Source organism: Mustelus asterias, chromosome 29 (genome assembly GCF_964213995.1).
Source record: "Mustelus asterias chromosome 29, sMusAst1.hap1.1, whole genome shotgun sequence".
Classification (NCBI taxonomy): domain Eukaryota; kingdom Metazoa; phylum Chordata; class Chondrichthyes; order Carcharhiniformes; family Triakidae; genus Mustelus; species Mustelus asterias.
Window position 1 is genome coordinate 8051256 of NC_135829.1, and position 20349 is coordinate 8071604.

At 47.6% G+C, this 20349-nt stretch overlaps 1 protein-coding gene across 1 annotated transcript in view; it reads right to left on the reverse strand.

Moving 5' to 3' along the window:
• LOC144480506 (dual oxidase 2-like) overlaps window positions 1–20349 on the reverse strand; it is a 97204-nt gene that overhangs the window by 46697 nt on the left and 30158 nt on the right. The window contains exons 14-18 of the mRNA XM_078200003.1: window positions 16420–16538; window positions 13292–13429; window positions 7572–7691; window positions 5340–5533; window positions 1528–1713 (exon numbers count right to left, since the gene is read on the reverse strand). Of these exons, the coding sequence (XP_078056129.1) occupies window positions 1528–1713; window positions 5340–5533; window positions 7572–7691; window positions 13292–13429; window positions 16420–16538 (757 nt within the window). The remainder of the gene's footprint in view (window positions 1–1527; window positions 1714–5339; window positions 5534–7571; window positions 7692–13291; window positions 13430–16419; window positions 16539–20349) is intronic.

Sequence of the window (20349 nt, forward strand, 5' to 3'; positions counted from 1 at the left end):
TTTTGGAAAGGCACAGAGGAGATTTCCCAGAATGATTCTTAGGGGGTTCAGTTGTGAAAAAAAGCTGGAGAAGCTAGGGCTTTTCTCCTTAGAGCAGAGAAGGCCAAGAGGAGATTTGATAGCTTCCTGAAGGGTTTACATTAGAGTAAATAAAGAGGAAATGTTCCCGGTGGCTGAAGGGTTGATAACCAGAATGCCTCAATAGTAACTTTCAAAAAGCAAGTGGATAATATTTGAAGGAGAGAAATTGCAGGGATATAAAGAGCAGGGGAGTGGGATTAACTGGATTTCTTATCAACAGAGCTGGCACAGACATGGTGGACTGAATGGCCTCCTTCTATGCTGTACTATTCTATGATTCTAGCAATGTGATAAAGGCCAGAGAATCTGCTTGAGTGACATTGGCATTGGTCCAGGAAACTGGGACGAGCTCCCTCGCTCTTCATCAAAGCGGTATTGCGTAATTCTTTTACACTCATCTGACAGAACAGACCAGACCTAGGTTTAAACATAAAATCATAGAATCCCCATGGTGCAGAAGGAAGCCATTTGGCCTATCGAGTCTGCATCAAACTCCGACAGATCGTCTTATCCAGGCCCAATCCCCATAACCCCACACATTTACCCACTAATCCCTGTTACCCACACATCTTTGGACACTAAGGGGCAATTTAGCATGACCAATCCACCTAATTTACACATTTTTGGACATTAATGGACAATTTAGCATGCCCAATCCACCTAACCTGCACATCTTTGGACACTAAGAGGCAATTTAGCATGGCCAATCCACCTAACCTGCACATCTTTGGACACTGAGGGGCAATTTAGCATAGCCAATCCACGTAACCTGGACATCTTTGGAGTGTGGGAGGAAACCGGAGCACCCAGAGGAAACCCACGCAGACATGGGGAGAATGTGCAAACTCCACAGAGACAGTGACCCAAGCCGAGAATCGAACCCGTGTCCCTGGCACTGTGAGGCAGCAGTGCTAACCACTGTGCCACCGTGCCGAGTTTGCTCTCAGGAGGTAGGGTGGGGGTGGAGAGTTAGGGTGGAGACATTTTCTGCAGGAAGCCAAAGTTTCACGGCTGGCCCCTAACCCTCCTTTTAAAGTTTATGAAGTGGAGGTGCCGGCGTTGGACTGGGGTGGGGCACAGTAAGATGTCTCACAACACCAGGTTAAAGTCCAACAGGTTTATTTGGAATCACGAGCTTTCTCTGACGCTCAACTGATGAAGGAGCAGCGCTCCGAAAGCTCGTGATTCCAAATAAACCTGTTGGACTTTAACCTGGTGTTGTGAGACTCTTTAAAGTTTGTGTGTGTGGTTATTATGGGGATAGACTGGAACTCACTCACGATGCTCTCAGGAGCAAATTGCTCATTAACCCTTGCTGTCTATCTCCACGGGGAACAATGGACGGTTGGGTCTGGGGGCCAATGGGTGCTGACTACAGAATGAGTCTGTCTTCACAATGGAGGGATTCCACAATATTTGGACACACTTCATGTTCTGCCTTCGTACCTGCGCAAACACTCGCCGGAAAAACGTGTCCAGAATCTTGCTCCGTTGCTGTTTCGTCACCGCTTCTTTTAAGATTGTTTTCTGACTCATTTCGACCAGGCGCAGCCGTATCTCGTTGCCCTCCAGGTGTTGTCTCAGCTGTTCGATGAAATCGTGACGATCTTCCTCTGCTTCAAAAAACAATACCTAATCGAAGGCAAAAATGATAAATTAGACAGTTATTGATCGTTTTGTTACGCGGGACGTTGACTGCCTCGTGCTGAGGTTAATTACTGTACATGCATGAAGTATTGGATGCCTACCTCCAGAATTATAAGGGAGAGAGAGGACTTTAGACACAAGTGCCCATTGTCACAAGTCGGCTTACATTAACACTGCACCGGGGTGGCACAGTGGCACAGTGGTTAGAACTGCTGCCTCCACAGCGTCAGGGACCCGGGTTCGATTCCCGGCTCGGGTCACTGTCTGTGTGGAGTTTGCACGTTTTCCCCCGTGTCTGCGTGGGTTTCCTCCGGGTGCTCCGGTTTCCTCCCACAGTCCAAAGATATGTGGGTTAGGTTGATTGGTCATGCTAAATTGCCCCTTAGTGTCAGAGGGACTAGCTAGGGTAAATGCATGGGGTTATGGGGATAGGGCCTGGGTGGGATTGTGGTCGGTGCAGACTCGATGGGCCTGATGGCCTCCTTCTGCACTGTAGAATTCTATGATTCTCTGCTTCTATGACTGTTGCCTCACAGCGCCAGGGACCCGGGTTCAAATCCCGGCTTGGGTCACTGTCTGTGTGGAGTCTGCACGTTCTCCCCGTATTTGCATGTGTTTCCTCTGGGTGCACCGGTTTCCTCCCACAGACCAAAGATCCGTTGGTTAGATGAATCGGCCATGCTATAATTCTCCCTCAGTGTATCCAAACAGGTGCTGGAGTGTGGCGACTAGGGGATTTTCACAGTAGCTTCATTGCAGTGTTAATAATAAGCCTACTTGTGACTAATAAATAAACTTTACCTTTACTTTACTTTGCAATGAAGCTACTGTGAAAATCCCCTGCTCACTACACTCCGGCACCTGTTCGGGTACACTGAGGGAGAATTTAGCACGGCCAGTGCACCTAACCAGCACGTCTTTCGGACTGTGGGTTAGGTGCATTGGGCATGCTAAAGAGGAATTCATATCTGTTTGGAGTAGATTTATATCTGGGTAAGTTGAATGTAAAAGCAAGGAAATGACATTGTGAGTTGCTTCAGCAATGTCTGTGCTGTTTGCAGTTCTGGATACTCATTGTAGATAGACAATTGAAGATTACTGAGCACAGTATTTTTTGATTCTTTCATGGGATGTGGACATTGTTGGAAAGTCATAGGAATGTGGGAATTCGGAGCAGAAGTAGACAAATTCAGGCCTTTGAGCCTGCTCCGCCATTCAATCAGATCATGGTTGATCTCTCCCTGGTCTCAAATCCACCTCCCCACCTGTTCCCCATATCCCCTTGGCCCTTTTTAAAATTAGAAATATATCTATCTCCTTCTTTAAACCATTCAATGATTCAGACTCCACCGCGCTGTGGGGCAGCGAGTTCCACAAATTCACCCCCCTCTGTGAGAAGTAGTTCCTCCTCATCTCAGTTTTAAATCTACCGCCTCTCAACCTATACCTCTTGTTCTAGATTGCCCCACAAGAGGAAACATTTGTTGCTTGTCCCTACTTATCCTGAGAAGGGGTGGTGAGTCATCTTATAGAATCATAGAATCCTACAGTGCCGAAGGAGGACATTCGGCCCATTGACCACAATCCCACCCAGGCCCTATCCCCATAACCCCATGCATTTACCCTAACTAGTCCCCCTGACACTAAGGGGCAATTTAGCATGGCCAATCCACCCAACCCGCACATCTTTGGACTGTAGGAGGAAACCGGAGCACCCGGAGGAAACCCACGCAGACACGGGGGAGAATGTGTAGGCTCCGTACAGACAGTGACTCAAGCTGGGAATTGAACCCAGGTCCCTACTGCTGTGAGGCAGCAGTGCTAAGCACCATGCCACCATGCACAATGCAGTCCACCTGGTGTAGGTACTCCCACAGTGTTACTCAGGAGGGAGTTTCAGGATTTTGATGCAACAACAGTGAAGGAACGGCGATATATGTCCAAGTCAAGGCGGTGTGTGACTTGGCAGGGAACTTGCAAGTGGCGGTTTTTCCCGTGTATCTTCTGCCCATGTCCTTCTGGGCACTAGTGGTCATGGGTTTGGAAGGAGCTTTGACAGGTTGTTGCGGTGCATATTTTAGATGGTACACACTGCTGCCATTAAACATCTGAGATGGAGTGAATGCTTAAGTTGGTGGATGGAGTGCCAATCAAGGGCACTCCTTTGCCCTGGATGGTGTCGAGCTTCTTGAGTGTTGTCAGAGTCAGACTCATCAAGCCAAGTGGAGGAGATTCCTTCAAACTCCTGACTAGAGCCTAATAGAAAGCGGACAGGCTTTGGGGAGTCAGGGGGTGAGTTACTCACCTCAGAATGTCCAGTCTCTGACCTGCTCTTGTAGCCACAGCATTTAGATGGCTCGTCCAGATCAATTTCGGGGCAGCACGGTGGCACAGTGGTTAGAACTGCTGCCTCACAGCAACAGGGACCCGGGTTCGATTCCCGGCTTGGGTCACTGCCCGTGTGGAGTTTGCACATTCTCCCCGTGTCTGCGTGGGTTTCCTCCCACACTCCAAAGATGTGTGAGTTAGGTTGATTGGCCATTCTGAATTAACACTTAGTGTCCCGGGACGTGATAGGTTAGAGGTATTAGCAGGGTAACTAAGCAGGGATAGGGCCTGGGTGGGATTGTGGTTGGTGCAGACCCGATGGGCCAAATGGCCTCCTTCTGCACTGTCGGGATTCAATGATTTCTGATCAATGGTAACCCCCAGGATGTTGATTGTCACGGAAAATCCTAGGATCGCTGCAGTGTAGAAGGAATAAGGAGTCTAACAACACCAGGTTAAAGTCCAACAGGTTTATTTGGTAGCAAACGCCACTAGCTTTCGGAGCGCTGCTCCTTCGTCAGGTGAGTGGGAGTTCTGTTCACAAACAGGGCATATAAAGACACAAACTCAATTTACAGAATAATGAATAATTATTGGAATGCGAGTCTTTACAGCTAATCAAGTCTTAAAGGTCACGGGCATTCGGCCTCTGATCTTCGGGTAAGCGTTCTCCAAGGCGGCCTTCACGACACACGACAGCGCAGAGTCGCTGAGCAGAGACTGATAGCCAAGTTCCGCACACATGAGGACAGCTTCAACCGGGATCTTGGGTTCATGTCACACGATCTGTAACTCCCACAACTTGCCTGGACTTGCAAAGTCTCACTGGCTGTCCTGTCTGGAGACAATACACATCTCTTTAACCTGTGCTAATGCTCTCTCCACTCACATTGTCCGTACCTTTAAGACTTGATTAGCTGTAAAGACTCGCTTTCCAACCATTATTCATTATTCTGTAAATTGAGTTTGTGTCTTTATATGCCCTGTTTGTGAACAGAACTCCCACTCACCTGACGAAGGAGCAGCGCTCCGAAAGCTAGTGGCGTTTGCTACCAAATAAACCTGTTGGACTTTAACCTGGTGTTGTGAGACTTCTTACTGTGTTTACCCCAGTCCAACGCCGGCATCTCCACATCGTGTAGAAGGAGGCCATTCGGCCCATCAAGCCTACACTGACAACAATCCTACCCAGGCCCTCAATCCCACTTATTTACCCCACTAATCACCCCGACGTTAATAAATCATTGAATAATAGATGATGAATTGCATCAATTCTAACTTACCAGGTCATACTCCTTGGGAACTTTAAGCAGCAAGATGCTCTGATCATTGTTTGATTTGATGAGATCCACGTCCTTGGTGAGGTTAATGATGCGGATGGGAGACTGCTTATTATCCAGGACTTTGATGCATGTTTTGGTATTGAGGCAAAGGTCGACGGGTCGGAGTGGCTCATTCGGTCCTTGCCATTCAGAGGCTGGGGGTAGCAGTGGAAGATAGGATAAATATTTGCAAACTTAACTCTAAAGTTTCATAGTTAAATTTTATTTATTGGTACCCCAAGTAGGCCTACATTAACACTGTCAGAGTCACACAGCACAGAAACAGGCCCTTCGGCTCACCATGTCTATGCTGACCATATATATATGAATCAGCAGAATCAAAGCCACAAAAATATGCAGGATAGGCAAATAAAGAATATCATCCTATCCAGGTATCAGCCATCAGATATTTCTTAACATTCAATTCCGCCTTCCCACACTTGCCCCTGTCCCAAAATTCTGTCAATTCCCAAACGTCTGTTGATTTTGGGCTTGAACAACTGAATCTCCTTTGGGGTAGAGAATTCCCAAGAGTGAAGAAATTGCACCCCATTTCAGTCTCAAATAGCTGCTTGCAATCACTCAAACCAGCCTCCCATCCATTGACTCTGTCTACACTTCCCGCTGCCTCGGCAAAGCAGCCAGCATAATCAAAGACCCCACGCACCCCGGACATTCTCTCTTCCACCTTCTTCCGTTGGGAAAGAGATACAAAAGTCTGAGGTCACGTACCAACCGACTCAAGAACAGCTTCTTCCCTGCTGCTGTCAGACTTTTGAATGGACCTACCTTGCATTACGTTGATCTTTCTCTACACCCTAGCTATGACTGTAACACTACATTCTGCACTCTCTCCTTTCCTTCTCTATGAACGGTATGCTTTGTCTGTATAGCGCGCAAGAAACAATACTTTTCACTTTATACCAATACATGTGACAATAATAAATCAAAATCAAATCTTTGTTCTTTATTTTTTATTCATTCAGTGGATGTGGGCGTCACTGGGCCAACATTTATTGCCCATCCCTAACCAGCCTTTCAACTGAGTGTATCTCAGAGGGGCATTTAAGATGCAGCCACATTGCTGTGACTCTGGAGTCACATGGAGGCCAGACCGGGTAAGGACGGCAGATTTCCTTCCCCAAAGGACATGAGTGAACCAGATTGGTTTTTCTGACAATCGACAATGGTTTCATGGTCATCAGTAGATTCTTAATTCCAGATATTTATTGAGTTCAAATTTCACCATCTGCCGTGGTGGGATTTGAACCCAAGTCCCTAAAGCAATGTCTTGGGTCTCTGGATTACTCGTCCATGACAATATCACGATGCCACCACCCAGTCCAAAGATGTGTAGGTTAGGTGGATTAGCCAGGTAAAATATGTAGGGTTACAGTGATAGGGTGGATGGGAGGGCCTTGGTGGGATGTTCTTTCAGAGAGTCAATGTAGATTCGATGGTCGGAATGGGCTCTTTCTGTGCTGTAGGGATTCTATGGTTCTATGGAAGGTAGCACAGTTTGGATGATATAGTGGCACAGCAGTTAGCACTGCTGCCTCACAGCGCCAAGGGCCCGGGTTCAATTCCGGCCTCGATCACTGTGTGGAGTTTGCACATTCTCCCCGTGTCTGTGTGGGTTTCCTCCGGGTGCTCCGGTTTCCTCCCAAACTCCAAAGATGTGCGGATTAGGTTGAATAGCCATGCTAAATTGACCCTAGTGTCAGGGGATTAACATGGTAAATATGTGGGTTTACGGGAATAGGGGCTGAGTGGGATTGTGGTTGGTGCAGACTCAATGGGCCCAATGGCCTCCTTCTGCACTGTAGGGATTGGACGATTGTATGATATAGCGGTGGCACGGTGGCACAGTGGTCAGCACTGCTGCCTCACAGCACAAGGGACCCGGGTTTGATTCCCGGCTCGGTTCATTGTCTGTGCGGAGTCTGCACGTTCTCCCCGTGTCAGCGTGGGTTTCCATCACCCCTGCATAAGCAGGGGTGCTCCGGTTTCCTCCCACAGTCTTAAAGACGTGCTGGTTAAGTGCATTGGCCATGCTAAATTCTCCCTCAGTGTACCCGAACAGGCGCCGGAGTGTGGCGACTAGGGGATTTTCACATTAACTGCATTGCAGTGTTAATGTAAGCCTTACTTGTGACACTAATAAATAAAGGGATACAGTGAACAATGTATTACCTTTAATTCCTGCTCCCAGTTCAGTCTTCCGTATTATAGATTCTCGTCTGTTTCTTCTCTGTAGTTTCTTGAACTGCGTTTTGCTGTAAAAAGCTACAGCGTACGCAGGAATCAGGCAGACTGGGAAAAGAAAAGGGATTTTCATTCCATCATCAAAATCAGTCAAGACTTTTGTTTGTTACTGGACAGCATGATCCAGAGTTCCCAGTATTCCATCGGAACTCAAAGTGAAGGATTGTTCATGATGCCGAGACATTAACTGGAATTTTGCCGGCACGCCCGTCCCGATTCCAAGGGCGGGCGAAGCTCGGAGAACGGCATTCTCCGTGGGCCTCGGGCAGGGTCGTACAAACCTCGGGCGGACGTGCTGGTAAATTCCACCCATTAGCTAAGAAAGGGGAGAGAGAGAGAGGACTTGAATTAATATAGCAACTTGTGCATCCTCTGGCACCTTGCCCATGAATTGGTTAGTAAGTTTGCAGATGACACCAAGATTGGTGGCATAGTGGACAGTGAAGAAAGTTATCTCCAACTGCAACGGGATCTTGATCAATTGGGTCAGTGGGCTGACAAATGGCAGATGGAGTTTAATTTAGACAAATGCGAGGTGATGCATTTTGGTAGATTGAACCAGGGCAGGACTTACTCAGTTAATGGTAGGGCGTTGGGGAGAGTTACAGAGCAAAGAGATCGAGGGGTACATGTTCATAGCTCCTTGAAAGTGGAGTCACAGGTGGGCAGAGTGGTGAAGTAGGCATTCGGTATGCTTGGTTTCATCGGTCAGAACATTGAATACAGGAGTTGGGACGTCTTGTTAAAGTTGTACAAGACATTGGTAAGGCCACACTTAGAATACTGTGTGCAATTCTGGTCACCCTATTATAGAAAGGATATTATTAAACTAGAAAGAGTGCAGAAAAGATTTACTAGGATGCTACCGGGACTTGATGGATTGAGTTATAAGGAGAGGCTGAATAGATTGGGACTTTTTTCTCTGGAGCGTAGGAGGCTGAGGGGTGACCTTATAGAGGTCTATAAATAATGAGGGGCATAGACAAGGTAGATAGTCAATATCTTTTCCCAAAGGTAGGGGAGTCTAAAACTAGAGAGCATAGGTTTAAGGTGAGAGGGGAGAGATACAAAAGTGTCCAGAGGGGCAATTTTTTCACACAGAGGGTGGTGAGTGTCTGGAACAAGCTGCCAGAGGTAGCAGTAGAGGTGGGTACAATTTTATCTTTTAAAAAGCATTTAGATAGTTACATGGGTACGATGGGTATGAAGGGATATGGGCCAAATGCGGGCAATTGGGATTAGTTTAGGGGTTTTAAAAAAAAGGTCGGCATGGACAAGTTGGGCCGAAGGGCCTGTTTCCATGCTGTAAATCTCTATGACTCTATGACTCTATAATTGCTTCTGAAGTGAAGTCGCTGTTGCAGTGTGGATGCACACGACAGCTGTTTGATGCACAGCAAGATCCCACGCACGGCAGTGCCCAAATTATCCATTTAGCGCTCCTCACCCCTCTCAGCTTGCAAAGCATCACTGAATGTTGTAAACAGAGAGGCCATAAGACCATAAGGTATAGGAGCAGAATTAGGCCATTCGGCCCATCGAGTCTGCTCCGCCCATTCAATCATGGCTGATAAGTTTCTCAACCCCATTCTCCCACCTTTTACCCCTAACCTTTGATCCCCTTACCAATCAAGAACCTATCTATCTCTGTCTTAAATACACTCAATGGCCCGGCCTCCACAGCCTTCTGTGGCAATGAATTCCACAGATTCGCCACCATCTGGCTGAAGAAATTCCTCTTCATTTCAGTTCTAAAGGGTCGTCCCTTTATTCTGAGGCTGTGCCCTCGGATCCGAGTCTCCCCCACTAATGGAAACATCTTCCCCACGTCCGCTCTATCCAGGCCTTTCAGTATTCTGTAAGTTTCAATGAGATTCCGCCCCCCCGAATCCCTCTAAACTCCATCGAGTACAGACCCAGAGTCCTCAAACGCTCCTCACACGACAAGCTCTTCATTCCCGGGATCATTCTCGTGAACCTCCTCTGGACCCTCTCCAAGGCCAGCACATCCTTCCTTAGATATGGCCCTACTTCCTATGGTGTTTAAGCTCAGCAGAATGAAGTTGCTAAAAAGACTAAAAGCTAAGTTATACCATCACTTGTCCAAAACTAATTAGTGTGCATTTCGGAAGGAAGAAATGAGAGGCCATGTCTGCTAATTGAGGAAGTGTTGCACTGTTCAAAGTCCCTCTTCCTGAACCAGGAACCAATCTCTCTGTAAAAGATTATTCAGACAATAGCAGGAAGTTCTCCTGGTATATTGGACAACATTCCTCCCACAACCTGAATTATCTTTTAGAGAGAGATTAGTTTCCAGTTTAACACCTCATCGAACACTTGCTCAGATAGTAGATAATATAACCTCTCCTCGTTCTGCCTTCCAAAAGGATGACACGGTGGCATAGTGGTTAGCATTGCTGCCTCACAGCACTGGGGACCCGGGTTCAATTCTGGCCTCAGGTGACTATCTATTTGGAGTTTGCACGTTCTCCCCCATATCTGCGTGGGTTTCCTCCAGATGCTCCAGTTTCCTCCCACACTCCAAAGATGTGTAGGTTAGGTGGATTGGCCATGCTAAATTGCCCCTTAGTGTCCAAAGATGTGTAGATTGGGTGGATTGGCCATGCTAAGTTGCCCCTTAGTGTCGAGGGGATTAGCAGGGTAAATACATGGGCTTATGGGGATCGGATCTGGGTGGTATTGTTGTCGGTGCAGGATTGATGGGCTAAATGGCCTCCTTCTGCACTGTAGGGATTCTATGATTCTAAGTTAGTGGACTTGGTTTCTCTGCCCCGTTATGTAAGGAAATGCACCTGGCAGTGGATAATTAGTGTGAATTAATCATTAGTTTTGTCATCGGACAAGTATAAGTTTAACTTTGCCTTTAGTCTTTTTGGTAACTTCACTGTTCAGTTTAAATGCCTTGAGTAACAGGGCATCTCTGCTTACAATGTTCAAAGACGCCTTGCAAACTGAGAGGGGTGAGGGAGATCTATCATGTCATGACACGATAATGTATTTTGTGTCATTCATTCAGGCTACTGCATTGTTCACTCGCAAACAAGATTGCCAGTGCCAATTCAGAAGGCTCTTTGTTTGTCTTCAGACAAAGATCAACAAACCTAAACCTCTGAATGTATATCATTTACAAGCATTATGAAACGCCCCACCCAATGTTAAAAACAAATGTACTTAACACAACCTTCTTCCTTTGATGATGACCAGAGAGTCACTTGTTACATGGGATTATTGATTCACAGGGACCCAATAAACCAAGCTCTTTTTTTATATTCATTCGTGGGACATGGGCGTCGCTGGCTAGGCCAGCATTTATTGCCCATCCCTAGTTGCCCCTTGAGAAGGTGCTGGTGAGCTGCCTTCTTGAATCGCTGCAGTCCACGTGCTGTGGGTTGACCCACAATGCCGTTAGGGAGGGAATTCCAGGATTTTAACCCAGTGACTGCGAAGGAACGGCCGATATATTTCCAAGTCAGGATGGTGAGTGGCTTGGAGGGGAACTTGCAGGTGGTGGTGTTCCCATGTATCTGCTGCGCTTGTCCTTCTAGATGGAAGTGGTTATGGGTTTGGAAGGTGCTGACTAAGGATCTTTGGTGAATTGCTGCAGTGCATGTTGTAGATAGTACACACTGCTGCTACTGAGCGTCGGTGGTGGAGGGAGTGGATGTTTGTGGGTGTGATGCCAATCAAGTGAGCTGCTTTGTCCTGGATGGTGTCAAGCTTCTTGAGTGTTGTTGGAGCTGCACCCATCCAGACAAGTGGGGAGTATTCCATCACACTCCTGACTTGTGCCTTGTAGATGGTGGATAGGCTTTGGGGAGTCAGGAGGTGAGTTACTCGCTGCAGTATTCCGAGCCTCTGACCTGCTCTTGTAGCCACTGTGTTTATGTGGTGAGTCCAGTTCTGGTTAATGGTAACCCCAAAGATGTTGACAGTGGGGGATTCGGTGATGGTAACACCAATGAATGTCAAGGGGCATTCTGATCACATTTAATTCTGGGAGCTCACCAGTGCTGAGGGGATTGTCTTCCACAGTTTCACCCATTGTTTTAATGTAAGGAGCCTGACAACCAGTGGCCTTGGCTATTAGTCCATAAGGCCTGAGCTTCCTATTGACAATAGACAACAATTGGAGGCGGATGTAGGCCAGACAGTGGATGCGTGACGGTAGTGAAATAGCTGGGTTTTCGCAAGAAGCTGACCATTTTCTATTGGGCTCTGAGAAGGGGGTGGGGATGGGGGGGGAGGGGGAGAGTGATCTTTGCATCATTTGCCACCGCGATGGGGGGGGGCGGGGTGGCAAATGATGCAAAGATCACTGATATCACAATTTGCCCTGGTGGGATTTGAACCCCATAGTCTCTGAGTTTCCGACAAAGACTCATTGCCTCAAGGGCGGCATGGACAGGTTGGGCCGAATGGCCCGTTTCCATGCTCTAAACCTCAATAACTCTAATACTGCCACAATGGAACTAAAGTCCAAAGATGTGTGGGTTAGGTGGATTGGCCATGCTAAATTGCCCCTTAGTGTCAGGAGGACTAGCTAGGGTAAATGTGTGGGGTTTCGGGGATAGGGCCTGGGTGGGATTGTTGTCAGCGCAGGCTTGATGGGCTGAATGGCCTCCTTCTGCACTGTAGGGATTCTATGATTCTAAAAGCCAAACTTCCCATCGAAAAGTTCTTTAATGTTTTCAGGAATTTTTTTTTATTAAGCGGGATTAACAAAATTAATTAATTTTGAGGTGTTGAATATCATGAGGAGTCTGGGCAGAATAGATCATAGAATCCCTACAGTGCAGCAGGAAACCATCAAGTCTGCACTGACCCTGCAACAGAGCATCTTATCTCGGCCCTATTCCCATAACCCCAGATATTTACCCTGCTAATTCCCCTAACCTACACATCTTTGGACACTACGGATCAATTTAGCATGGCCAATCCACCTAACCTGCACATTGTTGGACTGTGGGAGGAAACTGGAGCACCCGGAGGAAACCCATGCGGACACGGGGGAGAACGTGCAAACTCCACACAGTCATAGAATCATAGAATCTCTACACTGCAGAAGGAGGCCATTTGGCCCATCGAGTCTGCACCAACCACAATCCCATCCAGGCCCTATTCCCGTAAACCCATACATTTACCCTGCTGATCCCCCTGACACTAGGGTCAATTTGGCATGGCCAATCAACCTAACCCACACGTCTTTGGATACTGGACTGCAGCCAGGTACAGTTACTGCCAAAGAAAATAAGCATTCAGATACCAAAAAGTGTGCACTGGGATTAATTTAGCATGGCCAATCAACCTAACCCGCACATCTTTGGAATGTGGGAGGAAACCGGAGGAAACCCACGCAGACACGGGGAGAATGTACAAACTTCACACAGACAGTGACCCAAGTCAGAATTGAACCCTGGCGCTGTGAGGCAGCGGTGCTAACCACTGTGCCATTCTGGGGAAGGGGCAAAGGACTTGCTGAATTGCACTGGCAAAGTGCTGGCGGGGGCTTCTCAGACTGGCTGGCCTTCTCCTGTGCAGGAACCATTCTACAATCCTACGATCAATCAATCTCAGAGCGAAAGCAAGGTGAAACACGTTTCCTCTGGAGTTGAGCGATTTTCACCAACCTAGCGGTAGACAGCAGAGCAGCACGATGATGATCCCAAACCCAGCACCACTCCCCTCAAAATAGTTCAAATTGATCGCCCTGGTGCAAGGCTCCAAGTCGTCGATGGTCAGCTGTTTGGGTTGGGGACATGGATCACCTGTCAGTGGACAGCAAGCAGACAAAGTTAATATCAGGAATGGAGCAGATTTTTCCACAATTTCTATATCGCAAAACTCTCGCCAACTTTTACAGATGCACCATAGAAAGCATTCTTTCTGATTGTATCACAGCTTGGTATGGGCTCCTGCTCTGCCCAAGATCGCAAGAAACTACAAAAGGTCATGAATGTAGCCCAATCCATCACGCAAACCAGCCTCCCATCCATTGACTCTGTCTACACTTCCCGTGGCCTCAGCAAAGCAGCCAGCGTAATCAAGGACCCAATGCACCCCAGACAAACTCTCTTCCACCTTCTTCCATCAGCAAAAGGATACAAAAGTCTGAGGTCACAGAAACCGTACAGTGCAGAAGGAGGCCATTCGGTCCATCGAGTCTGCACCAACAACAATCCCACCCAGGTCCTATCCCGTAATCCCACATATTTACCCTGCTAATCCCTCTAACCTCCACATTTTGGGACACTAAGGGAGAATTTAGCATGGCCAATCCACCTACCCACACATCTTAGGACTGTAGGAGGAAACTGGAGCACCCGGAGGAAATCCACGCTGACACGGGGAGAACGTGCAAACTCCACACAGACAGTGACCTAAGCTGGGAATCGAACCCAGGTCTCTGGAGCTGTGAGGCTGCAGTGCTAACAACTGTGCCACCATGCCACTCAAGAACAGCTTCTTTCCTGTTGCCATAAGACCTACCCCGCATTAAGTTGATCTTTCTCTGCACCCTAGCTATGACTGTAACATTATATTCTGCATCCTTTCCTTTCCTTTTCCTCTATGTGCTCTATGAATGGTATGCTTTGTCTGTATAGCACGTAAGAAACAATACTTTTCACTGTATCCCAGTACATGTGACAATAAATCAAATCAAAAAGTTAAAGGACAGAATGTGGGAAGGAATTTTGAACCAGCAACAGTGTCACACAGGCACTAAGGTTGCAAAGTCACGGTGGTATGGTTTACCTTTCCCTCTGTTAAGTTATCCCCCCATTAATTTTCAGCCTAGTGGCATGGTGACACAATGGTTAGCACTGCTGCCTCACAACACCAGTGATCAGGATTCGATTCCCAGATTGGGTCACTGTCTGTGTGGAGTTTGCACATTCTCCCCGTGTCTGCGTGGGTTTCCTCCGGGTGCTCCGGTTTCCTCCCATAGTCCAAAGATGTGCAGGTTAACTGGATTGGCCATGGTACAAATTGCCCCTTAGTGTCCAAAGATCTGCAGGTTGGGCGGATTGGCCATGCTAAATTGCCCCTTAGTATCCAAAGATGTGCAGGTTAGGTGGATTGGCCATGCTAAATTGTCCTTTAGTGTCCAAAGATGTGTAGGTTATGTGGATTTGCCATGCTAAATTTCCCCTTAATGTCTAAAGATGTGCAGGTTAGGTGGATTGGCCATGCTAAATTGCCCCTCAATGTCCAAAGATGTGCGGGTTAGGTAGATTGGCCATGCTAAGTTGCCCTTTTGTGTCAGGGGGACTAGCGAGGGTAATTGCATGGGGTTATGGGGAGAGGGCTTGGGTGGAATTTTGATTGGTACAGACTCAATGGGCCGAATGGCCTCCTTCGACGCTGTAGGGATTCTATGATTCTATGAAAATGAAAAAAGTCTGGCATTCTATCATGTTTTTTCAGAACATTGGGACAGGCAAAAGTGCTTTACCCACGATTGAGTACGTTTTGAATGTAGGGTCGAATTCTCGGAGCTCACTCAGAGCCGGGATTGTCCCGTCCCGCCGCAGTGAATGGAGGTTGGGCTGAGCGCCAAATTCCCCACCCTCACTGGCAGCGGCAGCAGGGCGGGACCGCCTGGGGGAGAGTCCCAGCCAAAGTCATTGTTGTCATGCAAGATATGCAACCGCCAATCTGCAAACAGCAAGCTGCTACACACAGCAGTGAGATAAATGACGATATATTTTTTAATGTTGTCATTGATTGAGGGATAAATATTGGCCAAGACACCAGGGGAATCTCCCTTTGAAATTGGATCATAATTCTTTCACACCAGTCTAAGTAAAGCAAATCTTTAAAGATCATAGAATCATAGATTTCAGTGCAGAAGGAGGCCATTCAGCCCATCGAGTCTGCACCGACCACAGTCCCACCCAGGCCCTATCCCCGCAACCCCACATATTTACCCTGCTAACCCCCCTGATACTAAGGGACAATTTAGCATGGCCAATCCACCCAATCTGCACATCTTTGGACACTAAGGGGCAATTTAGCATGGCCAATCTACCCAACCTGCACATCTTTAGACACTAAGGGGCAATTTAGCATGGCCAATCCACCCAACCTGCACATCTTTGGACACTAAGGGGCAATTTAGCATGGCCAATCCACCTAACCTGCACATCTTTAGACACTAAGGGGCAATTTATCATGGCCAATTCACCCAACCTGCACATCTTTGGACACTTGGGGGCAATTTAGAATGGCCAATATCCCAAACCTGCACATCTTGGGACAATAAGGGGCAATTTAGCATGGCCAATCCACATATATCCTTGTAACCCCATGCATTTACCCTGATAATCCCCCTGACACTAAGGGAAAATTTACCTTGTCCAGTCAACCTAACCCGCACATCTTTCACATCTTTAGAGTGTGGGAGGAAACCGGAGCACCCGGAGGAAACCCACGCAGACACGGGGGAGAACGTGCAGACTCCGCACAGACAGTGACCCAAGCCAGGAATCGAACCCAGGTCGCTGGAGCTGTGAGGCAGCAGTGCGAACCACCGTGCCACCCACTACCCGCCACTGGGAGAATCGCAACATGACTTTATCCCGGCGGGTTTCCGACTTTTCGGCTCCCATGAGATTCTCCGATCCCGCCCGCCAACGAAACCCACTGCGGGTCCTGATTGGGAGAATTACGGCCAATAAATCTCAGGGTGCATCACTGAACAAATCCCGCAATCAATCCTGTCCCACTTTGCTTCGACTGTGACACAACAGCTCACCAGCTTTCCAGATGAACACATCCCTCTGAACCTCGCTTTCTGATGTGTTCAGGGCTTTGACCAGGACATCAAAGAATGTAGTGTTACGAATCTGATTGATTTCCTCCCGTGTGAAAAGTCTAAATTAAGAACAAAAGCAAAAAGGATTACCAGTGATTTTACCACTACCATTTCTTACACTGACCTGGATATATCCCGTAGCAACACAAGTTAATTGTCATAGGGTATGGTGGCAAAATGGTTATACAGCGGGAGCCTAAGCTACTAAGCCTGAGATATCCATCCGTTCAAATCCCACCACAAGCAGCTGTGTGACTTCAAATATACGGTAGCACAGTGGTTAGCACTGCTGCCTCACAGCTCCAGGGACCCAGGTTCGATTCCCGGCTTGGGTCACTGCCTGTGTGGAGTTTGCACATTCTCCTCGTGTCTGCGTGGGTTTCCTCCGGGTGCTCCAGTTTCCTCCCACAGTCCAAAGATGTGTAGGTTAGGTGGATTGGCCATGCTCAATTGCTCATTAGTTTCCCAATATGTGCAGGTTAGGTGGATTGGCCATGCTAAATTGCCCCTTATAGTCAAAAGATGTGCAGGTTAGGTGGATTGGCCATGCTGAACTGCCCCTTAGTATCCAAAGATGTGCAGGTTAGCTGGATTGGCCATGCTAAATTGCCCCTTAGTGCCCAAAGATGTGCAGGTTAGGTGGATTGGCCATGCTAAATTGCCCCTTAGTGCGCAAAGATGTGCAGTTTAGGTGGATTGGCCATGCTAAATTGCCCCTTAGTGCCCAAAGATGTGCAGGTTAGGTGGATTGGCCATGCTAAATTGCCCCTTAGTGTGCAAAGATGTGTGGGTTAGGTGGATTGGCCATGCTAAATTGCCCCTTAGTGTCCAAAGATGTGCCGGTTAGGTGGATTGGCCATGCTAAATTGCCCCTTCGTGTCCTAAAGTGTGCAGGGTAGGTGGATTAGCTACGGTAAATGTATGGGGTTACAGGGACTGGGTGGGGGTGAGGGCCTGGGTAAGATACTCTGTCAGAGAATCGGTGCAGAGTGGATGGGCCGAATGGCCTCTTCTGCACTGTGGGGATTCCATGATTCTATGAAGTTCAGCTGGATAAATGAATCTGGAATTTTAAAACAATCAAGTGTTGCTAATGATGTCTGTGTAACTGCTGGAATGTGACAAAAGACATTTGATTCAGTAATATTCTTTTGAGGAGAAAAATGCCTTTGCAGTGAGTCTGGCCTATCAGTGACTCCAGACACACAGCAATAAGACCATAAGACATAGGAGCAGAATTAGGCCACTCGGCCCATCGAGTCTGCTCCGCCATTCAATCATGGTTGATATTTTTTTCATCCCCCATTCTCCTGCCTTTTCCCCACAACCCCTGATCCCCTTATTCATCAAGAACCTATCTATCTCTGTCTTAAAGACACTCAATGACCCGGCCTCCACAGCCATCTGCGGCAAAGAGTTCCACAGATTCACCGCTCTCTGGCTGAAGAAATTCCTCCTCATCTCTGTTTTAAAGGACCGTCCCTTTAGCCTGAGGTTGTGCCCTCTGGTTCTAGGTTTTCCTACGAGTGGAAACATCCTCTCCACGTCCACTCTATCCAAGGCAATGTGGCTGATTCGCAAATGTCTGAAGTTACTTGATTGCAGGCAAGAAGGAGGTTCGTCCAGGAGTTTCTGAAGGGCAATCAGGAGCGGGCAATAAACATTGGCCTTGCCAGTGACATCCTTATTCCAAAAATGAATTTTTTTAAAGAATCTTCAAAATGGATCTTGTGAAAGCCCCATCAAAATGAAAAATTAAAAGCGAGAGTCTTTAACATCTCATTTGGAAGAGTGGAATTTGTGTTCATGTTTCTAGAGTGCGGCTTAGAGTACAAAATCACAAACTGGAACTCAAAAAATAATGACTAACTCAAAAGGTTAGAGGTGAGACATGGCTGAGGTCAGGCAAATACGACAATTTTATTTAATTATTAATTGAATATGGACATCGCTGGCATCTGTTACCCATCCCTTGGCTTGTTCGGCCATTTCAAAGGGCAGTTGAGAGTCAACCATATTGCTGTGGCTCTGGAGTCACATGTCGGCCAGACTGGGTAAGGACGGCAGATTCCCTTCCCGAAAGGAGCAACAGATGGTTTCTTTATTTTAAGTTTATTTATCAATGTCACAAGTAGGCTTACATTAATACTGCAATGAAGTTACGGTGAAAATCCCCTAGTTGCCACATCCGGCACCTGTTGGGGAACACTGAGGGAGAATTTAGCACGGCCAATCATCATAGAATCCCGACAGTGCAGAAGGAGGCCATTCGGCCCATCGAGCCTGCACCAACCACAATCCCAATAACCCCATTTATTTACCCTACTAGTCCCCCTGACACTAAAGGGCAATTTAGCATGGCCAATCAACCTAACCTGCACATCTTTGGACTGTGGGAGGAAACCGGAGCACCCGGAGGAAACCCACGGAGTCATGCAGAGAATCTGCAAACTCCACACAGACAGTGACCCAAGTCAGGAATCGAACCCTGGGTCCCTGGCGCTGTGAGGCAGCAGTGCTAATCACTGTTATTCACCAATTCTACCAACAATTGAAAGTGGTTTCATATCATTCAAGAATTTTAATTCCAGATTTTTATTGGATTCAAATTCTTCCATCTGCGATGGTGGGAGTTGAACCCAGATCCGTAGAGTGTTACCCTGGGTCTCCTGGATTACTAGCCCAGTGACAATACCACTACACCATCACCACCTCCCTCGGTATCGCACCGATATTGTGACGGATGAGATCAGGATAAGATCAGGATGAGATCAAGAAAGAGATAAGGAAAGAACTGATTATCCTAAAGGGGCTGGAATCCTAACATTGACTGGAACCAGTTGACGAAGTGTTGGTTTCTTTACCTCATACACTGATGGCCACCTCTCCTAATATAATACTAGATCCTAGCTTTCAAGGTATATAACATTACGGGTGGGATCTTCCATTAAATTATGTCGTAATCTTTTTTAATGTGAAGCAGGAGAATAGGAAAAGGAAGTCTTGCATTTATATAGCACCAATCACTGGCTCAGGATGCTCCAATGCAGTGCAAAGCAGGGGCAGTACAGTGGTTAGCACTGCTGCCTCCCAGAGCCAAGGACCCGAGTTCGATTCCCGGCTTGGGTCGCTGTCTGTGTGGAGTCTGCACGTTCTCCTCGTGTCTGCGTGGGTTTCCTCCGGGTGCTCCGGTTTCCTCCCACTGTCCAAAGACGTGCTGGTTGGGTGCATCGTCCATGCTGAATTCTCCCTCAGTGTACCCAAACAGGCGCGGAGTGTGGCGACTAGGGGATTTTCGATTCTGACTTTTTGGTGACTGTGTTGAGTTTGCACATACTCCCCGTGTCTGCGTGGGTTTCCTCCGGGTGCTCTGGTTTCCTCCCACACTTCAAAGTTGCGCAGGTTAGGTGGATTGGCCATGCTAAACTGCCCCTTAGTGCCCAAAGATGTGCAGGTTAGGTGGATTGGCCATGCTAAATTGCCCCTTACTGTCCAAAGATGTGTAGATTGGGTGGATTGGCCATGCTAATTGCCCCTTAGTGCCCAAACATGTATAGATTGGGTGGATTGGCCATGCTAAATTGCCCCTTAGTGCCCAAAGTTGTGCAGGTTAGGTGGATTGGCCATGCTAAACTGCCCCTTAGTGCCCAAACATGTATAGACTGGGTGGATTGGCCATGCTAAATTGCCCCTTAGTGCCCAAAGATGTGCAGGTTAGGTGCATTGGCCATGCTAAACTGCCCCTTAGTGTCCAAAGATGTGCAGGTTAGGTGGATTGGCCATGCTAAACTGCCCCTTAGTGCCCAAAGATGTGTAGATTGGGTGGATTGGCCATGCTAAACTGCCCCTTAGTGCCCAAACATGTATAGA